The sequence below is a fragment of the Antedon mediterranea genome, chromosome 5, assembly GCF_964355755.1.
Source record: "Antedon mediterranea chromosome 5, ecAntMedi1.1, whole genome shotgun sequence".
Taxonomy (NCBI): Eukaryota; Metazoa; Echinodermata; class Crinoidea; order Comatulida; family Antedonidae; genus Antedon; species Antedon mediterranea.
The window spans coordinates 22,291,793-22,318,409 of record NC_092674.1 but is presented as its reverse complement, the minus strand read 5'-3'; the positions used below and the strand labels follow the sequence as shown (position 1 = coordinate 22,318,409).

Here is a 26,617-nt window from a genome sequence, read left to right as displayed (position 1 = left end):
GCCTGAATTACACTAGCTGGAAGGAATTTAACCTATCATAAACAAAAGCTCATCTACTGTGAGAGAGTGTCGCTTTGTCAAAGTAATTATGTTAGCATAGCTACATAGCTAATTGGAAACAGGTTTTATAGATCGGTATACGAGCAAAACAACCATCAAGCTACAAATAAACAAATTGAGAAGAGATGTTTGAAAAGGTCGTCAAGTCTTCCCAGAGCATTTACACTCAAAATTCATGATTTTGGTATGTAGCTTTCGCCTCGATAAAAAAAATTATTAAATATATAAAAATCCTTCAAAACATATATTAAATATTATTTACGTACCCTATGTTCTTTTGCGGAGTCAGTAAAGTCCTCTGGTTCTGTTGTCATTTTTAATGATACTCCATTAACATCTTCATATTTAATCCCGTCAACTGAACACTGTCGGAACTGCATGTTGTTTTCTGTTAGTGTGCCAGTCTTGTCGGTGAACATGTACTCCACTTGTCCGAGTTCCTCGTTAAGATCAGATGTGTTTGCTTTTGCTCGTTGATTTGTTGCCTGGAGAGAGAATAATTTAGAAATATAATTTTAAAGAAAAATTTAAAAAAAGCATAGTATTCTTGCTGTGGAAATAAGCTCTTTAAGACATAGGAATAAAAACTACACATCAAGGCAGTTATTTATTTGTGGAGGTTTAATAAACTTAAGAAGGTGGTATATCAAAGGAAGTTCTTTTCTGCAAGTTTTAAAAAATTGGTAAAATAAAATATTCATTAAATTAAATAATTATTAAAGGAGAATATAACGACACACCAACCTCATCATAGATATCAATATCCCATGCAAAGAACATAGACCCAGTGAATTTTTGAAGTTCTGAAAAATAAAAAAACAAAAATGTTATTTGTATAACATGCAAATCTATTTTGAAAAGAATCAAACTATAGAGTTACAAAAAAGTGTTTCTGGAAAATAAAATAAAAAATAAAATTGTTAATACAGTAGGTCAACTCTTGATTTCCAGAAAGTTTAATTTACAGAATAAATTGAAATTGTAATTATGATTAAAATGAACTGAAAAATACAAAGCTTTTGAAGCCTTACCGAGTGTCACATATAGAGATATTGGAATAATGTAGTTGAAAAGCACCAGGAATGATAGAAAAGTACCCATTACATTTTGAACCTGTTAAAAAATGAAAAAGATTTTAATTATTTTTACATAAAAAAAAAAAGAAAAACATATTTAATCAATATAATTGAATTGAAATTATGTTTATATATACAGAAAATTACATACCATTATGTACCATATTTAATCTACAGTATGTATCATTTCTAGTTATAAGGCAAAGGCACATTTAAATGACACAAACAGGTTGATGATGAGAAGAAGATTGTGTGTCAAAGTTAAAAAGATGGAAATCCTAGATCCCCATTATATAAGCCAATGCAGCATCCAGATGATCTCAATCATCTATCGTTGCCTATAATGGATCTGAGGTCACCATTTCAGTCAAACCATGGCTGTGATGTACAAAAGCACAGGAGGGAAAAAATCCCCTTGAATAGAACTTGATTTCTAAAGATCTTTTGAGATTTTTTTTCCTAGACTATACAGTTTAGAGCGAGTGAGTGGCCGAGCGGTTAAGACAGTGGAACCGTAATTACGTAGCCATAACATCGGCAAGGGTTCGAGGCTCACTTGCTCCATGGTTCTGGTGGTAGAACGAGTCTTCTCGGATAAGGACTATAAACCGTAGGTCCAGTGTACACATAGCTCATGCGCACTTTAAAGAACCTAGTACATCTTTCGAGACGAGTAGGGGGTTACCCCGGTGTACTAGTCCACACAAACACAGCCACTGTCACACACAGCCACTGTGCAAATTTGGACTGGACCGTTTTAGAGGTGTTTACCACCTGTTGGTCCAGATCCTTCACTAACTGAGTTAGTGAGAAGTCAAATAAATAAATAAATTTTGAGGTCGTTATTTGAGAAGACTTTAAGTTTTACCACCTAAACATGGTCGCAGTATCTATTGAACCTGTGCCGATATTATGACTATGGTTTAACCGCTCATTCACTTGACTTGAAAATATATGTTTCTATTTGTAAATTAAACATAAACAAAATTTATAATAAACAACTTACATCAATATTTTGATTATGATTTAACCACTCAACCACTTGACTCAATCAAAGTAGTATGCATTTCTAAAGGTCTGTCTGCACCATCAAACTAGTTTGAAAAAGGCATGATGTGCCTAAATATGGTAGTGATATGATGTCATCATGTCCATATAAGGGCACATCACATTTTTTTGTCACGGACAGTTTGATAGTGTATACAGAGCTTAACAAAAATATAAAAAAACTGACAAACAACTTACATCTATATCATAGTCGCCACTGAGAAGAGCACTTGGATAGAAATACCAATGTTTCTCTAGGTCATGCTTTGCATCGTAGGTATATTTTGCAATTGTACATATAAGAGTTTCAACGACAAGCAGAATCAACATTACTCCTAGGTATTTGTTCATTGATCTGAGAATAAGAAAATTGTTTTAAAAAGTCTTAGTCAGAAAATAGTGCTGTGATTGGTGGTAGGCATATGTACTACCATCTCCTTTTACACCACTAGCAAAAGTGCAGAGTTGACCTAGAATTGTGCACCTGGGTAGTAAGTACCCAGGGCCCAGAATTAAGGAAATGTATGGTGTAAACAACATTAACAATTAATGAGGTCAGTGAGCCACCCAAGTAAATGATGCGGAACGATTCTGTCTGAGACTGCATGTTTCCTGTGTATGTTTTTCCGGTTAGTTACTATCTTTGCTTGATATTGAATACAAAAATGTATTGTCCTTCAAAAACATGAAAAATGAAGATTAATAAAATCAGAATTTGAATAGGCCATTCTGTAGTTTAATAAAAAAATAAAAAAACAAATACAAAAATGTTTTCCTTTATAAAAAGACAAAACAAACAGTTAAATTCAACAAAAACCCCATTTTTTTCAGGTAAAGAATTTTTTTAGATCCAATTTTTCGTCAAAATGAATAACTATAATGGAACATCAAAATGGCATATTCAACAACAAAATGTGAAAACAACATTTTTTTAAGGGGGGAAAAATATGTAAATGTAAACAAAAAATGGATTTTATTTGTTCCCTTATTATAATAAATATGGTATCAAAAAAGTAAGGTTAGGTTTGATTACTTTTATTTCAAGAGATATTATTCTTGATTATAACAGGTTTCATATCATACATACAGTGGGATTGTGTTTAATTCATAAAATCATGACACACAGACACTTAAACAATACTATCATACATACATACAAAAGTACACAAACGTAGCCTAACCTTTCTAAACATGAGAATTTCTGGCCTTTGGACTTTGAGTTGAGAGCCATTTTTGTTTGTTCTCCTGTGTTTACGGCCACTCCTGAAAAAACAACATCAACTTCAATTTGAACAAATATATTATCTCATTATAAGTGCACATGATATAAAAAAATGAAAACTCTAAATCTAGAATTGTTGTTTCTTTATCGTATTTATTCGAATAAACGCCTCCCTCGAATCTCTTTTTAATTTTCATTGTGTTGTGTATTTATTTGATATTATTCTGGTTGAAATGATCATTAATGACTATCTTTTCTCTTATTCTTCTTTGATTGATCAGTTATAAACTATAATAGACTAAAATAATAAAACCAATCCATAAAGCATACAGTCATTTTGGATAGAAAACCAGTTAATATAATACAATCTTGAAATGTAATAATGAGAAAATACCGTTTTCATTTATTTAAAGTTAAATACGATAGAAAGAGAGAGATAGGCAGCCATTTTGTAGGATTCCCTGACCTGATTATGGCGAGTTGCCACCATGTTATCTTTTGTACAGCTATAGTACTGTATAATGTACAGTACAGTACCTCTATTAATAAAGCAGAATAATTTTTAATTAATTTTCCAACTTTTTAAAATTCAATAAGAAATTGATTACAATTACAATTATTCAAGAATTTAATTTTGATATTGAAAGATTTTAATTGAGAAAGCACCTGCAATCAGACTGATGTTTTAAAATTAACAGATACATTATATACAGTTTTAGCATGTGGTACAATGATGCATCACTGTATTTTGTATTATGTTGCTATGGAAACCTTTCAGATATGTATATTGAATTCTTCATTACTTTGTAGACCTACTATGAAACATACATTATTTTTTAAGTCAATCAAAGTACTGTATGTCATCTATTGATCGAGTATTTATCATTTGTTCCTGTTGCTAAGAGTGATTCTTAAGTACATAAATTGTACAGTAGTATTTTTTATTTTTTTCCAGCAAGTTTATATATTATCAATAATCAGACTTTCTTTTTCTGTACTATACTGTATCCAAAATAAATCATTAAACATGGTAAACATAATAGATTATTATTCTTGAAATGTTTCAGCAGGTGTACTAAGAAAATTGTTTATTTCTTTTTTTTTCCAGCACGTTCAGGTATTATCAATAATCATTCCATTCTTACATACTTTCTTTTTCTGTAATAACACTGTACAGTAATATTCCTGCAACGTTTCAGCAGGTGTACATTTGTAAATAAATATGACATTTACAACTCATCAAACAAGTTGTTTTATTTTTTAAATACAGTAATAACTCATAAGGTTTTATAATAGTTTTTATCCAGTTGCTAAACAGAGCAGTGAATGTACAAGAATTAAGTGACCTTTTAATAGTCTGTATATTTTGCTGAGGTTTTGTTTCTATATTGTATTGTCTCAGAGCAACACCATCTATGTATAATAATGCATGATATTATAAATGGAAATGAAAACTATAAGGCTTGTATTGTATAAAAACTGACTTCAACTAACAAGAGGCAAGCCATGATTACACGTTTCGATCTTCATAAGGCTTGTTAAAATGCTATTTCATGCAATGGTCATCATTTCAGTATTAAGCTCTGTCCACAAATAGTTTGACAAAAAAAGTATGATGTGCCCAAATATTGTAGTGATATGACATTACCATGTCCATGGGCACATTGTTTTTGTCACATAAATAAGACCTGAATTAGTTTATTGCCAATCTGAGTATCTAACACCCCTAATATTTATAAAATGTTGTGGCCATATCAAATACAGCAATACTATTATGTAGAGAGCTAATGGTGAAGGGAATTCCTGGTAATACCAATACATTCATTGGGACACCCCTATAAGGAAACGAGGGGAAATATGTTTTAATATATGGAAAATGGCTATGGACAATTTTAGGTTGTTGGTATAGTCTCCTGTGAATACAGTATTCACTTTCACTTTTACTTTCAACTTTATTCACATTATACAAACAGTACAATATGTGAAAAGGAGCCAAAAAATATTTGATTTTGACTCCTGTCACAAAAATAAATTAGTCAAAATGTATAAATTTTGATCTAACAACAATAATTCAATAAAAAAGAAACAACAACTATATAAAAGAAATAGAGTAAACAAGGGCTAACCTTAATGTTTTTGTAAAAGTAAACATTTAACTTCATTTATGAATTTAAATCTTGAAGAGGTACATTTTATAGCTAAAGACAATGGGGTCTCAAATTTGTCCCCTTAATAGGGGTTCTAGTTTTTAGTCTGTACACCTTTTCAATTACACAACACTGTTGAGGTACAGTAAAATGAGAAACTTTGTCATGTGCCTTTACTGTTTGAAAAACCATTTTTTTGTTCAAATTCTTTTGTTAAATTTAAACAGAAAGTAACAAGATTAATACATAATGATAATTTAGTTTCACTTTAATTCAACAATTACCTAACCAGTATATAGCATGTGTTAAAGATATTAGTTTCACCGCTGATGTCCTATATATAATCATTATTAAAATGGTTTAATTGTTATTGCAGAAATATTATTGATAAGTTAACTTTTTAATCAACTATTAATGAATATTTCATCAGTTTGACATCATTAAATCATGTAAGTATGAAACAATTGCTTTATAATTTGATAATGATATGTGTCACTGTCAATCATCTACAGGTTTCAGATATAATAATTGGTTAATGCCGTATCCGGATATTCACCCTCTGGACATTTACCCCCGGAAAACTACCCCCTGACAACCACCACCTGGACCACTACCCCCTTAGGACAACTACCCCCTTAGGACAACTACCCCCTTAGGACAACTACCCCTTTAGGACAACTACCCCTTTAGGACAACTACCCCTTTAGGACAACTACCCCTTTAGGACAACTACCCCTTTAGGACAACTACCCCTTTAGGACAACTACCCCTTTAGGACAACTACCCCTTTAGGACAACTACCCCTTTAGGACAACTACCCCTTTAGGACAACTACCCCTTTAGGACAACTACCCCTTTAGGACAACTACCCCTTTAGGACAACTACCCCTTTAGGACAACTACCCCTTTAGGACAACTACCCCTTTAGGACAACTACCCCTTTAGGACAACTACCCCTTTAGGACAACTACCCCTTTAGGACAACTACCCCTTTAGGACAACTACCCCTTTAGGACAACTACCCCTTTAGGACAACTACCCCTTTAGGACAACTACCCCTTTAGGACAACTACCCCTTTAGGACAACTACCCCTTTAGGACAACTACCCCCCGGACAACTACCCCCCGGACAACTACCCCCCGACAACTTACCCCGGACAACTATCCCCGGGACAACTACCCCCTTAGGAGAACAACCCCCTTAGGACAACGACCCCCTGGACAACTACCCCCTGGACAATTACCCCCTAGGAACAATTACCCCCTAGGAACAATTACCCCCGGACAATTACCCCTCCCCCCGGTAATTACCCCGCGGACAACTACCTCTGACACAATACTTCCCCGTAGGACAACTACTTCCTGGACAATACTCCGAGGGCAAATAATCTTTTAGGACAACTACCTCCGTAGGACAACTAACCCCTGGACAACTACCCCCGGACAATTACCCCCTAGGAACAATTACCCCCTAGGAACAATTACCCCCTGACAATTACCCCCCCGGGGAATTACCCCCCGGACAACTACAGTACCTCTGACACAATACTCCTCGTAGGACAACTACCTCCTACCTGGACAATACTCCGAGGGAAAATAATCTTTTAGGACAACTACCTCCGCAGGACAACTAACCCCTGGACAACTACCACCCAGAAAACTATCCCTTTAGAACAACTACCCCCCGGACGGACAACTACCACCCAGACCATTCAACAACCTGACTCTGCAACAGTGTATAATAGGAATTAATAACTATATTTTAATTCGTTACTTTGACGAATTACTATTCATTATTGTAAACAAAAGTAAAAGATTGAACATAAATATAGCCTGGTATAAACTGAAGATTGTCACACATGATCATAGGATAGTCGAACGTATTATATAGTACTCCCTGTATTTACTGTAAAGACTGGGTTCGCTAATAATAATAATAATTTTTGCGTCAGGACAATGCTTCGATAACCACTGGTTCACTCACCGAATAAACGGCGATCTTTAAATAAATTCCCCTCAAATAAACGGTGACCATGTCACTCCCATGAAACATCATATGGAATAATCGGCATCTATTTCCATTAGATTATACCCCCTCCCATTGAATAAACAACTTTCTTCCAATAAATGTCCACCTAAAAACCACCTAAACAATAAACAGCCCAGGCCGTTTTTTCAATAAATACGGTACTTTAAATCTAGCACATCTAGGGTCTAGCGTGCTGTTAAACAGAATAATCGGTTAAAAACGGGTGTTTCAAACTAGAGACCCGAGACCAGAGACCAGAGACCCGAGACCAATACAAAAAGGGAGACCCACGTACGAAAAGGGAGACCCCACTATACGAAAAGGGAGACCCCACTATACGAAAAGGGAGACCCCACTATACGACGAAAAGGGAGACCCTAATATACGAAAAGAGAGACCTAAATATACGAAAAGGGAGACCCAATTATACGAAAAGGGAGACCCAAATATACAAAATGGGAGACCCAAATATACGAAAAGGGAGACCCACTATAAGAAAAGGGAGACCCCACTATAAGAAAAGGGAGACCCCACTATACGAAAAGAGAGACCACACTATACGAAAAGGGAGACCCTAATATACGAAAAGGGAGACCCAAATATAGGTCTCCCTTTTCGTATTGGGTCTCGTGTCAGGTCTCTGGTCTCGGGTCTCTAGTTTCGAAACACCCGTTAAAAACAGATGATTTCATTTTTATGTCTACTTTTGGATTGGGGAGGGGGCGGAGTAGTTGACCGGGGGTAGTTATCCTAAGGGGGTAGTTGTCCTAAGGGGGTAGTTGTCCTAAGGGGGTAAACATCCGGGGGTAACTGTCTAGGGGGTAGGTGTCCTAGAACCGGTTAATGCACATACAGTAAAATAAAAATGAAATCACAACAAAAAACATGAATTTTATTTTTGGCTGCACCTGGCAATTAAAAATACCAATCAATTGGATGTTGGAATGCAATTTAACCAGTAAATATTTGCTTAAGTACTATAGCAATGAAGAATTATTTATTTAGTTATTTGGAATTACACCATTAGATCGGTGGCACACTTAGCAAAAAGGTGCATTCTTCACAATAACAATATAAAATATAACAATTAATGAATTACATACAGAAAAGTATAAAGGCAAAAACAACTATCAACCCCTTTTTGTAATTAAATTCTCCATTCATCTATCATTATATAGAGTTAAGTTTTCTTAAAATTTCAGAAATTGGAAAGTAGACTTCTTCGTAATTTGAGAGTGGTGACAATATTTTTGTATTCACAATTACACTTCAAGAGAATATCGCTTATACAAGATAGAAACTTAAGTCTTTAAATTCACAATTAAGTTGTAGCACCCCAATAAACATAATTTTTGGCCATCGATAGTTTTCAATCTACGGAAGTATTTCATACGAAGAGCGTTATGGATCTCGTTAATTGGAGACCAACCAAGCTCTCCATATAAGGCGGCACAGGGTGTATTTCGAGGTGCTTTTAAGATATAATGCGCCATTTGGAGCCGGAGACGCTCTAGTCTATATATCTATTCTACTTAAAGAGCACCATACTGAACAACCATAGTTGATAGATGGGAGAACTGTCTCTACAGAGTATCCCCATAATATACTCTGTTAAATTTATCTAAGCTACTGATAATTGATTTAACGTACGCTATTAATCTTTGACCCATTTTTATAACATTCTCAATTTATGGTCATTTAATTTACGAGAAATACTGAATGTACACCGAGATATTTATATGATTCAGTTTCAGATATAAAGCCAATTTACCTAATTTCCATTGTCTTACTTTATCAACATGTTTACTGTATAAAACAAAGAATTATTACACTCACTTTTGTTTACAAAGTCGGTGGGCTTGCATGCTGGAATAATGCTTTAGAGTTTAGGGTCAATATTTTAAATGCTATTTATACAATTAAAAAAATAATCTGCTTACCAAATACATATTTTACATTTTTCAATCTGGCACCTCTTAGCAAAACATTCTCTGGGCTCAATGGGCTAGAAAAAAACAACAAACAACAACAAGGAAACAATTAAAATCAAGGAAGTATAAAATCAGTCACCAAATTAAATAATAAAATGTTGATTTTTATTACAAGTACCATATAAAAAAAGTTTATTTTTGTGTTTACAACAAGTACTATTATTTTCAAAATTGGACTCACATTGAGAGGTTTTCAAAATGCATTTTTAAAATGGTATGATATATTTTGGGACCAGTAATTTCGGGAAATGTACTAGTTTTGTGGAAGAAACTCGTAATTTCTAGTATTTGACTATTTTTGTGGAAGAAACTCAATGACTTACTATACTGTCTCTTGTCTATTTGGTGAAAACGTTTTCATACGTCCGATGAATTTGTAAAGATCAGTGTGCGGCTGCTCACACTCAATAACACCTTTAAATGAGTTGAGGCTCTCCACATTTTGTAAGAGGGCAGTGACCGGGAGAGAACGATGCATCTAAATAAAAAAATTGTTTTTTAAATCGTATTCACAGAAAATTGGCAGCAAAAATCTCTGATAAATGAGTTATCTTAGAAAAGCAGCCAATCCCATAGCATTTATAGACTCAAATATGTTACAGTAGGCGTGGTTCCCAATTCAATGAAACGTAGGCACTACATAAGTCAGTTGACCAATAACAAGCAACAGTTCCGATGATCCATTGCATCATGAGTCAGATTACTAAAATGAGGCTTACATCCTTCATCGTTGCATTGTGTGTGAACCAACCATAAGGAGATGCCATCAGTACCCAAACAATAAATGTGTCCCTTAATAGAAGTGTCTCCTGAAAGGCGTAGTGTTAAAGCATATATTTTGCTCCATAAGGGGACACATTCATCACTCAACAAAGGGTCGTCTTAATATGGGTGTCCCCTGTGCCATCTGGGAGAACAGTTTTTTTTTTACTGAAGAGGTCACCCAGTATAAAGAACAAATAAATAGATGTGCTGTAGCTGTACAGTATATTTTGCTCCTTGTTTGTTTCAAGGGAATAATATTATAGTAATAGGGGTGTCATAGGGGTTCTACTAATACAAACTAAATATCCCTACAGACATAATAAAATGTAGGTCAATATTAATTTTCATTGGCCAGTCTTATCAATAAGAACTTTCATTCATCACTACTCAATTTGGAGATTCAATTCAATGACTATATTGATTATACTGACCATTTTGCTGGTCGAGTCATTTGTGTTCATTTTTCTTATATGGTGTATTGTGTGCAGGTAATAGCATATTTAGTTTGTATGACCAACGACAATTACTGGAATATCAATATCAAATATTAATAATATAGTGCGTGCATTTCAGAATATATTATAATGGCCAGCACTTTCTTCTTTTTACAATTCATAATCAAACTCTGCATTTGTTGACATTTATTTTAATTTGAGATAATTATCAGTTCTATGTAATTGAAAAAAAACCTCTAATTTAATGTGTTTATACACCATCCTTTTATGAATGTTATTGTTATATAATGTGAATAATATTATCAAAATGATTTATGTTGTGAACCATTGTGTCAAGTGTATTAAAATAATATTGTCTCACTGAAAAAATATTTTTGTTGAATGCCATTTAAATGTCACATTTAGTTATTCACTTCAAACCAAACATTGGATCAAAAGAAACAGTAGTAATTTATAGAAAAAATTGTCAAATTGACTGGATTCATTCTGGAAGAAGGTTTTTTTTATTTAATTTAACAGTTTATTGTTTTTTTTAACAACATTATGTTTTTAGTTTTTATTTATGGAAGTGATTCACATTTTTTAAAACTGTGAAATGCCTATTCAAAGTCTTTTATTATATTCTTCATTTTTCATGTTTTCAATTTGAAATAATTTTTATAATTAAATCTACTTTAAATATAGTTAGCATTATAAATGATTTCTACAGATCCCTTGCTACTGGCCAATGTCCTACTTTCTGTGTGGTCTAAAGCCCTGTCTACATTATCAAACTTTATGTGACAACAAATTGTGCTATGCCCATATATGGACAATCATGATGATGTCATATCACTACCATATTTGGGAATATCACTACCATATTTAGGCACTTCATACTTTTTTGGTCAAACTAGATTGATAATGAAGACAGAGAAGTATTAAGTTGCAACGTTGTCTATCCCCATGGCAACATTGATGCATTACTTGTTAATTAACCTGGAATACAGGTAAGAATGTTAATCAACATACATAAAGGTTGCCTTGGCAACTGAGGATGCTATTTAGCTAAATACAAAATAACGACGATAATCGTTACATAAAATACAACTGGATACAAAATAATATTATATATATATATTATAAAAATTTATCAGACACTTTCCCTGCACTGGTCGACATTTTGTAAAAATAATGGGATATATAAATAAACTCTGAAAACATTTCATCTTCTTCTTCTGTGGCTAATTACGATAAAATATACAATAGTATATGTTACAGTACAGTAATTAGTACACAATGTACAACCAAGGCAATTTATATATTATATAACCGCTTGCGCTGATGAAGGGCTAGTGTTGCCCGAAAGCTTTGCTAACTTTTCTGGCTGTTTTACTTTATCATTTGATCTAGCTTTTCACTTCTTTTTTTTTGTATCTCGACCATTGAGATCCAGCCACTGATACCCAAAGCATTGTCATTATTTCAGTATTTTGCCTTTGGATTTATATAAAACACAGTGAGAGAAAAGTTGAAAGAAATGAAAATATTCTGACAATAAAACATTAAGTATTTGTTTAGTAACACACCTACTCCTAAAGTAAATAGATAATGTTATCTTATCATGTATTCAAACAAAACCAACCACTGCCATCTTGATTTGTCAAACAAAGACCATGGCAAAAAGTCAGCATTATGATTTGAGAAGAGTACTGTAATATGTACAAAATAAACTAAAGTTTGATTAGGAGTGTCACATTATTCATTTGTATGGGCTATGATGAAACAAAACTAACTAAACAAATTCTTGACATTGAATGGAATTATTCATTATCATTTACAAATGTCACATGATAGGAACCATTATTTAGTAGCCTGTGTGTTAATTATTAATATGATCTTAAATATTATACATATTACACAGAAGGTTCTGGGTTTGGTTGAGGCAGCTTTTCCTCATTCTCATACTGTAGATTTCTTCTCTAAGATAATTCATTTAACATCACTGGGTGGTTTACATTCTACAAATTCTTTGCTTGCCATATTCATATTAATTCTAATTAAAATTATAAATGATACTACTGTACATAATAAATGTTCCTACCTTGAGATTTGTTTCTCCATCTAAATTAGCTGTGGTTACGTAGCATTCTCCTTCAGGATTTTCGGAAGACAGCACTATCATGTCACATGGAAATTCATCATTTAATTTGCAACGGACAATATCCCCAACCTACAGATGATAATATTAAAGAGTAAGTTTCTGAACCCATTATCACTTTTTATAATTAATATCTCAAAATTCAGTCACTCCAAAGTGATTTGCAGTACAATATAATACTACTGTTTTTAATTTTATATTTTTAACCTAAAATCTAAAATGTGTATATATATACTTTTTTACTAGTGCTTTTCATAATTGTACCAAATTTGTATATTAGGGACTTTACGAAACACGATGGGTAGGGGAGGATGACGAATATCCTGTCCTCACCTGTATTGTGGCACGGTGATACAGCATAGGCCTAAACGCCGCTTTTAACCCAATACAAATTTTGTTTCATAAAACAATTAAATTAGAAGTTCAAATATTATTTAGAGTTTTGAAAATTCCACGTTTAAAATGTAATTTTAGGTTATATATAAATTATTTCTAGTTGTTCTCCGTAAACGGGAAAATGGCAACTTTAGCGTCCTCAAAAAGTTAAGACGACGGAATTTCACACTAAGGTCCGCCCACTTTGATAAAGAATGCATAATTTATTCATGAGCACCATCCTGTGGCTTCCCGTCGAGTTTCGTAAAGTCCCTATTATAAAATAAAGACTCATTGAGTCATAGTGACCTAAAGTTGGATCGCCTTTGTTTTTGTTGATTTTGTTGGTAAAATAAATAAATAACTCAATCATTCCTCTTCTTAATAGTGTGCTATTGCATTGGTACAGTAGATGAGAGGAGCTGGTGATTTAACCTAAAGATGTTGGACATGTCTTCCAGACCACTAGACCATGCACATGTGGGCTTGGTGGTCATGTTTGAGAAGTTACTGCATTATCCAGGTACTGTAAGTCTTAGGTTAGCTAAGTTCAAAAGGATGTACTAAAAGCACCTAATCAAAACCTTAATAGGGCTTAAGAGGATGTTTATTTTTTTTTTAATCTAGAAGAATCAACATGAATTCACAGTCTAAGCATACTATAATAACACATAAAATGATAATATTTTGTAGAAAGTTCACAAGAACTAAAAATGAAAAACTTAGGCCTAAGTACTGATTGGCCATTTTTTATTGGCTACATCTATCAGACTGAACGTTTTAAACAATTAAAGACAGTCCCGATAATGAACAGAATGAGTATATATACTGGACTTTTACTATAATTCCAATCTCATTTCGTCTACCGTTTCCGGATGCGAAAGCTCACTATACTAAATTTACATTTGTGTTTTAATTAAACTAGATAGGTACTGTAATAAGCAGTTTGAGTTAGAATGTATGTAAAGAGTCTATTATTGTTTCATATCCTCCATAAGTCTAAACTAGGAAAAGATTATTGGAAGTTCATACTGTACCCGAATATCACTTGATCGTGTATCAACAATTTCCCCATCACGAATAACTCTCATTGGTCGATTATTGACCTCAAAATCAGCTTGATGCCTCAACCAATCCTCATAGCCCTGTGTATGCAAAAAAAATATCACAAAATATAAAATTCTAAAATTCATTCATTACAATTATAGCTTGAAACTTAACTATGGAGAAACAGGTAACTATGTGACTAATGGAATTTCTTGAAAAATGAAAGCTTAAAGGGGAAAGAAGATTGGAAAGGAGGGGCATTATTTAAATATAAGTTTATTTATTTTATTATCTACAGTATGGTAAACAATGCTTTTATCTTTCATCCTTTTTATTTTACTTGTTTTTCATTACATTTTGTGATGACTCACAATGAGTTTTCCCATGTACTGTATTATATTTTGTATTTGATTGATTTTCGCATCAACTAACCTGTTTTATTCCTGTAACAGAGATGACAAAAACCAATGGAAGAACACTTGTTATTGGACTGACTGGACTATCTATAACAAACTATAAAAATAAAGAAATGTTGTTATCACTTTCAATTCATATGAAAATAAATTGATTTTCATATAATAAATTAATATTGAAACCAGTTTCATGTTTGATAACATCATTCTCCTCATGCTATAAAATACTTTAGACTAGCTACATAACAGTCCCGACTTCCGAGTCTCCATGGTCATAATAATGATAATTTATATGCCCACTGTCTGAAAACCGCACCCAATCATGCCCTTTCACTATTGGTCCGACAAACACCAGATGCTTAATACTGTAAGTTAATTTAGGTGCATGTGGTACTTATAGAATGTGCCACTGTATGTGGTGGTTTAATATTATCCTGTACTACAGGTATAGTATAACATAATTGCTCTATTGTTGGGAAAAGGCCAATTTTGGTTTATCCACTTACATTATGGCTAAGCACAAAGTTCAGATTATTGTAATAATTTGATGTAATTCCCATTATTATTGCAATCAGTTCATAATGCATTTTTTCTATACAATACAAGGTTAAATTAACAATGTAAAATCACACAAACTGTCTAAAGGAATATAAAGCTTGACATACAGTACAGTGTACAGTATTATTAATTTAGGGAAAACAACCCTTATATTTTCGACACAACAAACATAAATTAAGTACCCATCTTTGTTAAGATTCATAATTTATTAAATACATTGCATATTGAAATAAAGCGCATAATAATTGGCCTACTGAGTGTATTATTCATGATATGAAAGTGCTGGTACATAATAAAAAATAATGCTGAAATCATTGTATAACTTATAAGTTTTAATACTGCAAAATCAATTCCAATGTCATACCATTCATGTCAATTTGTTAATATTGTCTCTAGTCTGTTTTCATCCAGTGTACAGTAAATTTCAATGCAGTAAATATTTTCATGACAATTTGTTTAAATTGGAAAATGTGTTGGCATGGCAGAGGGAAACAAATTTTGTTTAATATTTTGATTGTATTGTGTGTATTTTTAGGACTTTTATTCACTGAAATGGTGAAAATAATTGAACACATTTATGAATGTACTCTTGTACACTACAGTAACCGCACATAAAAAAATAATTTCAGGAAACGGAAATTAAATTCAAATTTTATTGTACTAAAAAAGAAAAGGGAAAGTATAATACCATTTTTAATATTTGTGTTTCCTTCTTTGTAACCTTGGTGTGTTAAATGTATACAAGTTGCCAAGTAAACTCTAATACTGTACATACTGTACTGTACAAGAAACTATCATGACAGTCAGTAATAATAGAGTATCACGGTGCTGACGTCAAGACGGTACGTGGCGCTTCTTGGTTGCGCAACCAAAAATGCGGTTAACCTGTCCGAGTACAGTAACTCCAAGGTCACCAATGGTTTGGAATAGGCTTATTGAAGTAGTCATTTCAAAACTTAATAATTTTCAATAAAAACAAACTACAATTTCAAAAGATCACTAAATATTTGTTTTTAATAATCTATTTATTCTTTAACTGTACAGTTTAAGTTAAAAAAAATCAAGTTAAGATACATAGTTTGATAGAAATACAGATCTTTACAGTTTATCAACATAGTAGCGTTGAAAGCATTTTTTGGTTGGCTCGCAACCATGCAGCGCCCTCTATCATTGTGACATCAAACCGTGATACACTATAGTTAAGTCAAGTGAATAATAATTGATAATTTACCTGTAGTAATGCAACGATTAAAAAATAGAAGTTTGCAATTCTTCTAAACTGTTCAAAAAGATTCTTTGGTAGAAAATTTAGTAAGGTGTACTGAAAAAGAAAATAAATATTTATTATTATTACGTTATAAAATGCAAACCATAAAAACAAACCTGTTTTATGCATGTGTATGTTTTTTTATTATTTATTATTTGCATTTGCTGTGTGTACAACTAAATACTGTACAGAACTTTTTTCTTGGTAGAACTAGCTTTATTTAAGTTTAAGTGGATTTATATTTTTTCACATAATATTTTACAAAGTATAAATTGTTGCCATAAATAACTGACTGATTGAATTGATCAAAATTCAAAAAAAAAAAAAAACATTCCTCCATTAAAATTGCAGTTTTGCTAGACCCAAATACTGGTACATCATTTCATTATAATTTATTTTGGTCTATTTCAGTATATACAAAAAAAAAATGAATTTCCAATGGTGTAACTGTACGAAACATTTCCTTTATAAAGAGAAACACACACATTGCTTTATGAAGGCATTCAATATAAGTTTTCAATTTCAATTAAAAATGTATGAATAGTCATTTAAAAATTTATTTTTAGGGGTGTGGTATGGTTTGATGAGATTAAACTTTGTACTTTCAACCCTTCATTACCATGAGATGTACACAGTACATTATTAATAATAATATTAATGAACATTCTTTGTGGTATATACGTTTCCGTATATTTAAAAGGAAACAAAAATTTTTTTAATAATCACTATAACAACAGATTGAAAAGACTTTAAATAGAAATGTTTAGTTATATTGTAATAAAGTGGAACACTTCCTGAAAATTAGTGAGAATTTATGTTTTAACATAACAACAGAATCTATGAATGAATCCCCATATCTTAGCAGACAAAATGTTGAATATGGAGTTTCCCTGTCCGATTGTTCGTTTAGTTTTAAATTTCATTTGTGATAGAAAACAATTTGTTAATATTAATGGTGTTAAGTCAGAAATTGTAACCTCTGACACCGGTGTTCCTCGGGGTACTGTCAACGAACTTGTATACGGCCGATTACAGATCTTTAAATGATGAGCTTTGCCCCGTTGTTAAATTCGCTGATGACACTAGTACTATTGGTCTCATAGTTTCAAACAATGATGAAAATTATCGTAGCGAAATACAAAGATTTGTTAAATTTTGTGACGATAATCATCTCCAAATAAATGCATCAAAAACAAAGGAGATGATCATTGATTTTAGGACTAAACACATAAATTTAATTTTCAACCAATCACTATCAAAGGTAAAGAAATTGAAATTGTTGACCAGTACAAGTACTGTATCTAGGAATTGTTTTCAATGATAAACTGAGTTGGGGAGACCATATAGACTTCATCAGCAAAAGTTAAATCCCAGAATGTATTGTATGAGAACTTTATATAAATTTAACTCCTGTGATTTGATGTTACTTTCGTTCTATAGATCCGTTATATGTAGTGTTTGGACGTACTGCCTCTCCTGTTGGGCTGATAATGTTACCGGAGGGAATAAAGGACGCATTGAAACTTTCATCCGTCGGGCTGGTAAAATGATTGGTCTGGAACTGCCTTCCTTTACCGTTGTGCACCTACCTACAGTAGAACACCTCCAGAAAAATTTCGAACGCATTGAGTCGGATGCCTCTCATCCTCTCCACAAAGTGATCATAGACCAACTTAATCCAAGTGGTAGATTGAGGCTCCTCAGTGTGAAAACAAATTGATTTGCTAAATCCTTTATTCCCTCCGGTATCATCCAGTACAACAGGAAGTCAAGAAGATAATTTTATCTTGTAATTTTTTAGATGTTTTTATATGAATGGTTTTATGCTATATTTGTTTTTATTGTGTTTTCTTTGTTATTATGACGAGCAATGAATTTCCTTTTTGAGGATCAATAAAAGTTATCTTATCTTATCTTATCTTATGGAACTGAGTAAAGACATGACAGGATTCCAATTCTCAACATAATTTCTACCATAAACTCCTATTCACACTGCTTTTTCCATATTGAATTAATTGTAAGGCCAAGCCATTCAAACATGTATTTTGGCTGGATAGTAGAACAATAAATATACTTAGTTTTTAATGCACAAAAGTCAAACAACCACACTTAATGTACTGTAACCATTACTGTACTGAACAACACACATAATACAAAATTGGCCAATCAAATGGTAAATATATCTTCAAGTGTGTAAAATTTGTATTTTGAATTACACAGTACAATCTTTGGATACCTCTATTCAGACCTATTGAAAGGAGACACACCTATTGACACTGTCCCGTGAAAGTAACACTATGGCTAAACCTCTATTTACAGTACAGTTAGGTAAAACTCAGTATAAGGAGATATTTTGTTCGGTCCCAAAGGTGTCCCTTAAAAACAAGGGTTCTAATGAGCTACAGAAAATGTATCACGTTTGTGTCATGACATAACGGGTCCACGTTATGAAAGAAAATGATAACGGTGATATGTTGGAACGTTCCCATACAGTATGAGGGCGTAGTTGTAGAGTAGTTCATTATGGTACAGGGGTGTTCTAGGAACTTTTTACTTTTATCTAGGTATAGCTAGACACGAAATAGACTAATTATACCTTTGATGATATTACTGTATTATCAGGAAACTTTTGTGGAATGTATACAAAGTCTTCAACAGGTGACCGGTTGCCTATCAATACTGTTCTATTCTCAGGGACATCTTTTTCAGTTATTCCCTAAAAAAAAATAAAAATTATAAACATTGATTATAAACAAAGGTGCACACAATAATTAAAAGAGAGGAAATTTGACTCAATCATCATACGCGAGGACATTCACATTATTTTCTGGTTATCTGTAGTGTGTATAGATTGTAATATGTCATAATAACAACAAATTTATATTAAATAGGCATATCACCTTAGTGAGGATGGCTAATCCTATAATGGAACTGACCATTAATCGAACACACTAATACACTCAAACATTCAGAACAAATACTGTATCAGTAAGTAATCTGTACAAACAGTAAAATTGTATTTTGTACTTAAATATAATAAAAATTAAATGAAGTTTTTTTTACTCATAGACCAATAATTCTGAAAGCCTCATTATTAAAATACACACAGTAATTATTAATGCTGTATAAAATGTCAAATTTTATTTGTTATTAAACATTTTAAAGAGGGTAACCCTAAAGAGAATTACTGTATGCTGACAAACATATAAACATAAAAAACATAAGAAAAAAACAGATGAACTATATTAATATTAAAATGTTGTTAAGCCAACTCTATCGCCCGTATTCTTAAACCGGACTTTAGTCGTAGTTCGAGCTAAAACTTAAAAAATGACGGCATTTTAATTCATAAACCGAACTTCAACTAAATCGCCGACTAATTCAGGCCAACCTCGACTAAATCGAGACGGATTTTGATCGATTTTTTTAGTCCTGGAGGGGGCAGGCTAAATGGTCGACTAAATGGTTTTTAAACGATGTTTATAAAAAACGTAACAGTCATTGAGTTGTTATATTGGCCAGATATTGAAGAATGAAATATCTATATTTATATTAGCTTAATTAAATATACATTGGTATAAGTTATAATAATGAAAATCATCTTTATTTACAACTGTATACAAATTACATTATTTTCTTCGCGTACTGTAAGTCCGACTTGAACTAGGTCACGCCATAGCGACAATGGGAGATGCGGCAATTCACCACGCGATGGAATGTTTAGGGGGCCTAGCGCTTTCTTGTCACGCTAGGAAGTGCGTGGTTCGTCGCGATCATACTTTGTTGGAGGCCTAGAAAATATGAAAGTTACCGTACCGCCATGGTTCCTAAATATATTTTGAAGATTTTGTTTGTTGTTAATTAAAAGTACTTCACTGTTAAATTAATACTGATCTTGTTCTAATAATTAACGATTAAAATTATTTTTCATGTATATAGTCCTGATGCGTAAAAAGTTTTGTAAGAAAATGGAAAGTGATATCAATGCGCAAAATTTCGTCTGCTCCTCAAATACTCTCTTGTCATTGGCCAATGTTTAGCCTTTGGTACCCAGACGTGTGCAACTCATCTAAAAGCTCGACTTCATTAAGTCGAACTGCAAACTTCGACTACTTCGTTTTTGCATCGAATTTGAAGTAATAGCTCGAACTACGACTTTTTCAAGTCGAACTTTGAACTACGACTAAAGTCCGGTTTAAGAATACGGGCGTATGGATACCACCACAGATACAGTACATGGAATACACTAAACTGATATCTAATAAATAAATAAACCACAGAAATAGTTTATTATCCAGTTATCAAGTCCATTGTATTCATTATCACCAAGAAGACCAATTAATTAAATTATTCATGACAATTGATATTGTATTAATTGCAATGCCAGCATAACTAACAATAGCAATTTAATGAATGGATAGGATTATAAACACTGTGCACATAATTAGCATTAATTAATTTAAAAAAAATCATACCACCTATCTTTACTGGTCACAAATTACTATTGTAGTGTAAACTCGGAAATGATTTGGGTATGGGTTTGCAATAAAGTGTTTTTTATTTCTCGGTCATACATACTCATATCATAGTATCAGTAATTGATAGGCATATTAAAAGTATAACTAACAAAATCATTGTTATGGCAAAGTACAATACACTACAGTACAAATACATGTATCATTACACAGTGAGATTGATTAATGAAAATACAATGATACTATCAATGATAGTTCTTAGACAGCTCATTAACATAAAACAAAACAAGTCTATTTCTAGTACTGTGCCGCTACCATCTTCGGCTATCAAAATTGATCATATTGATTATAAGTACAGAATCGGCAAGATCTCAAGGTAATGTTCAATTAGCTTAAAATAAACACACTATGGGAAAATTTGCAATAAAGGGATCATTTGGGTTAGTGTAAATTATTGTCTCGGGTCATTTTATTATTGCCATGGGTCATTAATTACAAAGAGGAAAGAATCAATTTAAAGAAATTTACCACTGTACCAAATTTAAAGTCTGAGAACAGCCTGTAAGTTTGTACCATAAACTGGGTTATTTAGTACATAGGACCTCCTACAGTAACCAAAGGTGTTTTCGTGTTGATTTTATGACTTGTGGTGGGCTTGCTTTAACCACTTTGTTGAGTAAACAAAGGAAGATGTTATAAACTGACAGTCATACAATTTACTGTATTTAAACACATGATTTTGATGGTGTAAAATGCCTGATTGTTCTATAATCAGATATCATATAACAGATTTCCAATATAATAATGTCATGACTTAATTGTAAATAACCTTGAAGGATTTGGACAAATCCGAAATTTTAATTCATAAATAAATCTACAAAGGACATTATTCCTCCGCCATTATTCACTGAATAAGTTGATTACAATGGACCTAAAGGTACTGTACAGTAGTTGGCCTAGTTCATACTGTACAGAGATACTATACAGTAACATATCTATGGTCTGTGTTATGTATACATATATAACCGAGTAAACTTTTACCGGTGGTCACTTTAATCACATTTTTTATACATGGTAGTACCTACTGTACTGTATACAGTACTTTAATTGTATAAAAGAGCCTGTTGTTGCTGCTTAGCACTAAACAAACCGTTTATTATATCATTTTTAGTCTGCATATTTTTGCTAAATTTATGTTCCTAAGTTACACACTAGGATTTGTACTTTTTATTCTGCAAAAAAAGGGATAAAGTTGATTATGATGGGTTATTTTATTTTTAAATACAGTACCTGTTTTGTCCTCCTGAAAAAATAAATGTTTTAAATAATTTTTTTTTTTCATATTTGAAATGTAATAGTTATTGAACACTTTGACGAGAAAATGGATCAAAAATAAATTAATTACCTGAAAAAACTGCCAGCCAATGGGTTTTTGGTTGAATTTAACTGTTTATTTTGTCATTTTGAAAACATTATTTTTAATGTTTTTTTAACAGAAGCAATTAACTTGGTTAAAACTACAAAATGACCTATTTAAAGTCTGATTTTCATGTTGTTGGGAGACATCTTTAATGAATGAATAACATTTCGCGTTTCTAGTTCAGTATTCATTTATTCATGGTCAAACCATGGAGGTATAACCTCCATGGTCAAACACAGTAAAATATGTACATGGTTTGACATTATTTTTTTTTGTCTAAAGTTTAAAAATTCACATAAAATTTAAAAATATGAAATGAGTTTAAAAAAGGTTAAAATTTGGTAAAATACAAATAAAACATATCATTTAAAATACAGATAAAATACATCGTTTAAAATACAAAACACAAGCATGATGATGATTGGTGTGTGAAAATGGTATAGTACAGCATAAAATGATAGGCCCCATCACAAGGCCTAAAAAAACTGAGATCCCTATCTCTATATACTAGGCCTCAGTAACTGAAAAATACAGGGAATTGTAAAAACATTTGCCTGTTTTAATTTTGAGATAAAATATCTGGTTCATTATACTACTCTCTTTGCCCTTTTGTTTTAAGTTTTGCCTTCAATTATTTATTCCTTGAGCAATGACTGGCCATTAAATAAAACACCTAGGCTAGGCCCTTCCTACCACCAAGCCAAGTTCAGTACGCACACAACCACCACACTAAGCCATGGTTAATAGCCCGCGGTGCTTAATTGACACTTCGTTGATTCTCTCTCTGGGGATACTTAGCCTGGATTTCCCTCTTTTACAATCAAGCGTAGCCTACAAACTATGCACTTACTAAAGTATCTGTAATCCACCTATAAACCGAAGCCATCCTTCGTGTATTTCTCCTGACATTTAGATGTTAAATCCCAGTTCTAAAAATTACTGAAATGAATTTTCAAAAGCATAAAAGAAGAAGACAACACTACCAACAAATACCGGACTTTGTACAGGGAGAGATAGATAACGGTCTACAAAAGGTGATTCACACTGCTGAATTAGATTTTACAATGTTTACTTCCGGCTAGATACCAGCGTGTGTAGTGTGTACGTCAGCTCAAAAAGAAGTACAGCTTTACTATGAAGAGCGACCCCAACTGCAACCAATAACTAAAACTTTTATTCACAAATGCGGGTAGTTAAACACACTGAAATAAAACATATATATGAAATTAAAATAAAATTGGGCTTAAATCTTTCTAACTAATTATTAATAATGCTAGAGATTGGATGCTAAACGTTGTAGTCCAGATCCCTATGTATTTGTGTGCAGATCGTGGGGAAACAGTGGGGAAAGTGTAAACATTTTTTTTAAATTGTGTTTTATGAATATTTGAATCATGCTGGTTTATAAAAACCCATGTTGTCAAATTTCTAAAATTCATCTTTAACCTCTGACCTCAATTTGAATGTTTTGACCCATTCAAAACAAATAGTCATATCTTTGCAACTCTTATATTAAATGAAATAATTTTAGTGTCAAATTATTTGGGAGATGCATATTAATATTCGTTCTAATAATGGAAAAGTTTGTCCAAAAATGGCTGGAAGTATGATTTTTGGCATTTTTTACCTTTGACCTACATATCATATAACAAACTTTAAATAAGGCTCAAATTAATCTGAAGGTATATTCTAATCTGTCTAATAAATAAGACCTTTTTCAAGAAAATGACCCAAAATATTCTATTGACCTTGCACCTGTACTGGTAGTACACATTCCTATATAATCTCAAAAAACTATTGGCCGTAAAAGGGTTGTTTTTGTGGAATTGTTCGAAAAATTTACATTTATATGTTGTATAGGCCTAATAACATGTTATAGAAATGTAAAAGAATTCTATTTATGATCACTAAATTTGTCACTTTCCCTATGATCTGCACACGAAGGCACTTTTTTGACATATGGATCTGGACTATTGGGTGCTCAATATATTAGGCTTAATGAAAAAGGCCCTTTAAAGAATGGTTTTATCAAAATTAGGCTTACAACTCCGGGACACACATACATTTATGTTCGCGTGTACGTTGGTCTTTTTGGCTAATTGTTTATTAAAAACAAAAAACTAAATAGAATATTCAATTAAATTATTGTAGGAGTAGGGTTTTTTACTAAATTAATAAAAAGAAGACATTATTACAGACATGATAAGCCTATTTGCATAGCACTGAATACTATCCAACGTGAGATGAAGATTGCTGTCGGGTATTAGTGTACATTTTAATATCATTTTAGTGATTATTAATCAGGGAAGAGTAAAATTTGATGTGATTTAAACATGTACAGTAGGCCTAATGTGTTGATCGATTTTGTACAAACTTTGCCTAGATCATCAAACCGTTGTAAATCCATAAATAGCATACAAATCACCGACTTAACCGTTTTGATCTTATTATAATCACTACACAGCACATCTAGAGGACCAAACTTAAAGTCTTGGCTCCTCACGCAATTATATTATTTATTAATTTATTTTCTGAAAATTGTATTTTATGACTAAATAAACTTGAAACAACAATATTATAATAATGACATTGATTAAATAAAGCAATAATTATGTTTCAATAATTTTTATTTCAATTAAAAATAATCACAATTTTATAATTCTTATTAAAATTATGTTATCAATAAAAATAATAATTACAAAATTATTGGTGGAAACAGAAGGAAATACCATTGGTTAAGGACGACACGAAATGTTTATAAAAACACTATGATTAAAATACTAATGCTTAATTCCCACTAGAGACGTAAAACAACGACGTATACGCAATGTTATGGATTTGACCAATCACAAGCGATGGGATGATTCGAACTGTCGCTTGTTATTGGTCAACAACTCGATCGCTTGCGTTGCTTCTATATCGGGAACCAAGCTTAAACGACACTTAAAACAAGACAAAATATATTACAGTATTTGATATCAACATACAGTAATTGTTTCTAACAAAAACATTCAGAGTGGAAGCATAAAGAAAAACATGTTTGTGGTAAAGACTCATTCACATTATTGAATCCGGGAAAACGACGGAACAGAAGACAATTTTCAATATTAAAAAAAAGGCGCTGTCTTCCGTTCCGTTAATTATGGTCTGCACTATGTTAATTTAGTATTCATCGGTAAACATGAATATTGCAACTGAACGTTAAAACTATACGTTAAACTAATAAAATTAAAAAGCTTTCGATTTTCGACAAACCATAGAATATACGCATCAATGTGTCAAAGTTATAGCATGAAACGGCAAATCCAACAAAAAGTAATCCAGTCAAAGTATGTCCCAATGTCCCCGCATGCGCACAATGAATAAACGTATTTCCGTTCTGGTTTATATTAGTGGGGTCGTCGCAAATCGAAAGCTCACTTTAAAAAAACCTTAAACATCTATAGGTGATAGGTATATTTGTAGTTTGTATGATATAATGGTTAACGCTATAATAATACATTTGGTATAATTATAATAAATGTGCCTGGAACATCACAATGCTCCACAAGTATAAACTGTATGTTTATTTTTGACGTCATTGCAGTGGATATGTAATAGATGGATATAGATTTGAGGTATTGTGTAAACTTGCTCTACAGAGATTAGGTGGTATAAACGATGAAAATAACTAATATCAAGCAGATTTGGTTGCTTTATGTTCAGTCCCTAAGTAAAAAAAAACAACAAAAACATACATGATGATGCACAGTTAATTAATAAAAAATCTCTCCTTTGGAATAAAAATATTCCGTGGGAAAACATTTCAGTTAGGTATATTATATCAACATGGACTAGTGAAAGATATATAAGTATGACATGGTATAATGATCAATAACAATTGCGTGATCAAAGCTGCAAAACATAAACACAACATTGCAATAACTAGCGAAAAATCTTAATTATACTTTCTATATCTTAAATAGGCCTACCTCTAAATTAATATGCAACATTTAAACTTTTCAACACTTAATGTCATCATCGAGTATGGTATAGAAATTGCTTCTAAATTCTTAAACTCGATTCATATCAACATTGATAGTGCAAAGTATGATTCAACAATGGAGATATTCTTTTAAAAAATGGAGAAG

At 32.2% G+C, this 26,617-nt stretch overlaps 1 protein-coding gene across 12 annotated transcripts in view; it reads right to left on the bottom strand.

Moving 5' to 3' along the window:
* Positions 1-23,548, bottom strand: part of LOC140049587 (phospholipid-transporting ATPase IF-like) — a 51,338-nt gene extending 27,790 nt beyond the window's left edge. For 10 of the 12 annotated variants that reach the window (XM_072094505.1, XM_072094506.1, XM_072094508.1 and 7 more), the window contains exons 1-13: positions 23,338-23,548; positions 19,189-19,308; positions 16,557-16,646; positions 14,787-14,867; positions 14,345-14,452; positions 12,876-13,004; positions 9,896-10,050; positions 9,522-9,586; positions 3,365-3,446; positions 2,382-2,538; positions 1,092-1,173; positions 805-863; positions 327-545 (exon numbers count right to left, since the gene is read on the bottom strand). In XM_072094505.1, the coding sequence (XP_071950606.1) occupies positions 327-545; positions 805-863; positions 1,092-1,173; positions 2,382-2,538; positions 3,365-3,446; positions 9,522-9,586; positions 9,896-10,050; positions 12,876-13,004; positions 14,345-14,452; positions 14,787-14,867; positions 16,557-16,646; positions 19,189-19,308; positions 23,338-23,373 (1,383 nt within the window). In that variant the 5' untranslated portion in view covers positions 23,374-23,548. The remainder of the gene's footprint in view (positions 1-326; positions 546-804; positions 864-1,091; positions 1,174-2,381; positions 2,539-3,364; positions 3,447-9,521; positions 9,587-9,895; positions 10,051-12,875; positions 13,005-14,344; positions 14,453-14,786; positions 14,868-16,556; positions 16,647-19,188; positions 19,309-23,337) is intronic. The other 2 variants (XM_072094507.1, XM_072094512.1) reach the window with 1 other exon arrangement.
* Between the last annotated feature and the right edge of the window lie 3,069 nt (positions 23,549-26,617).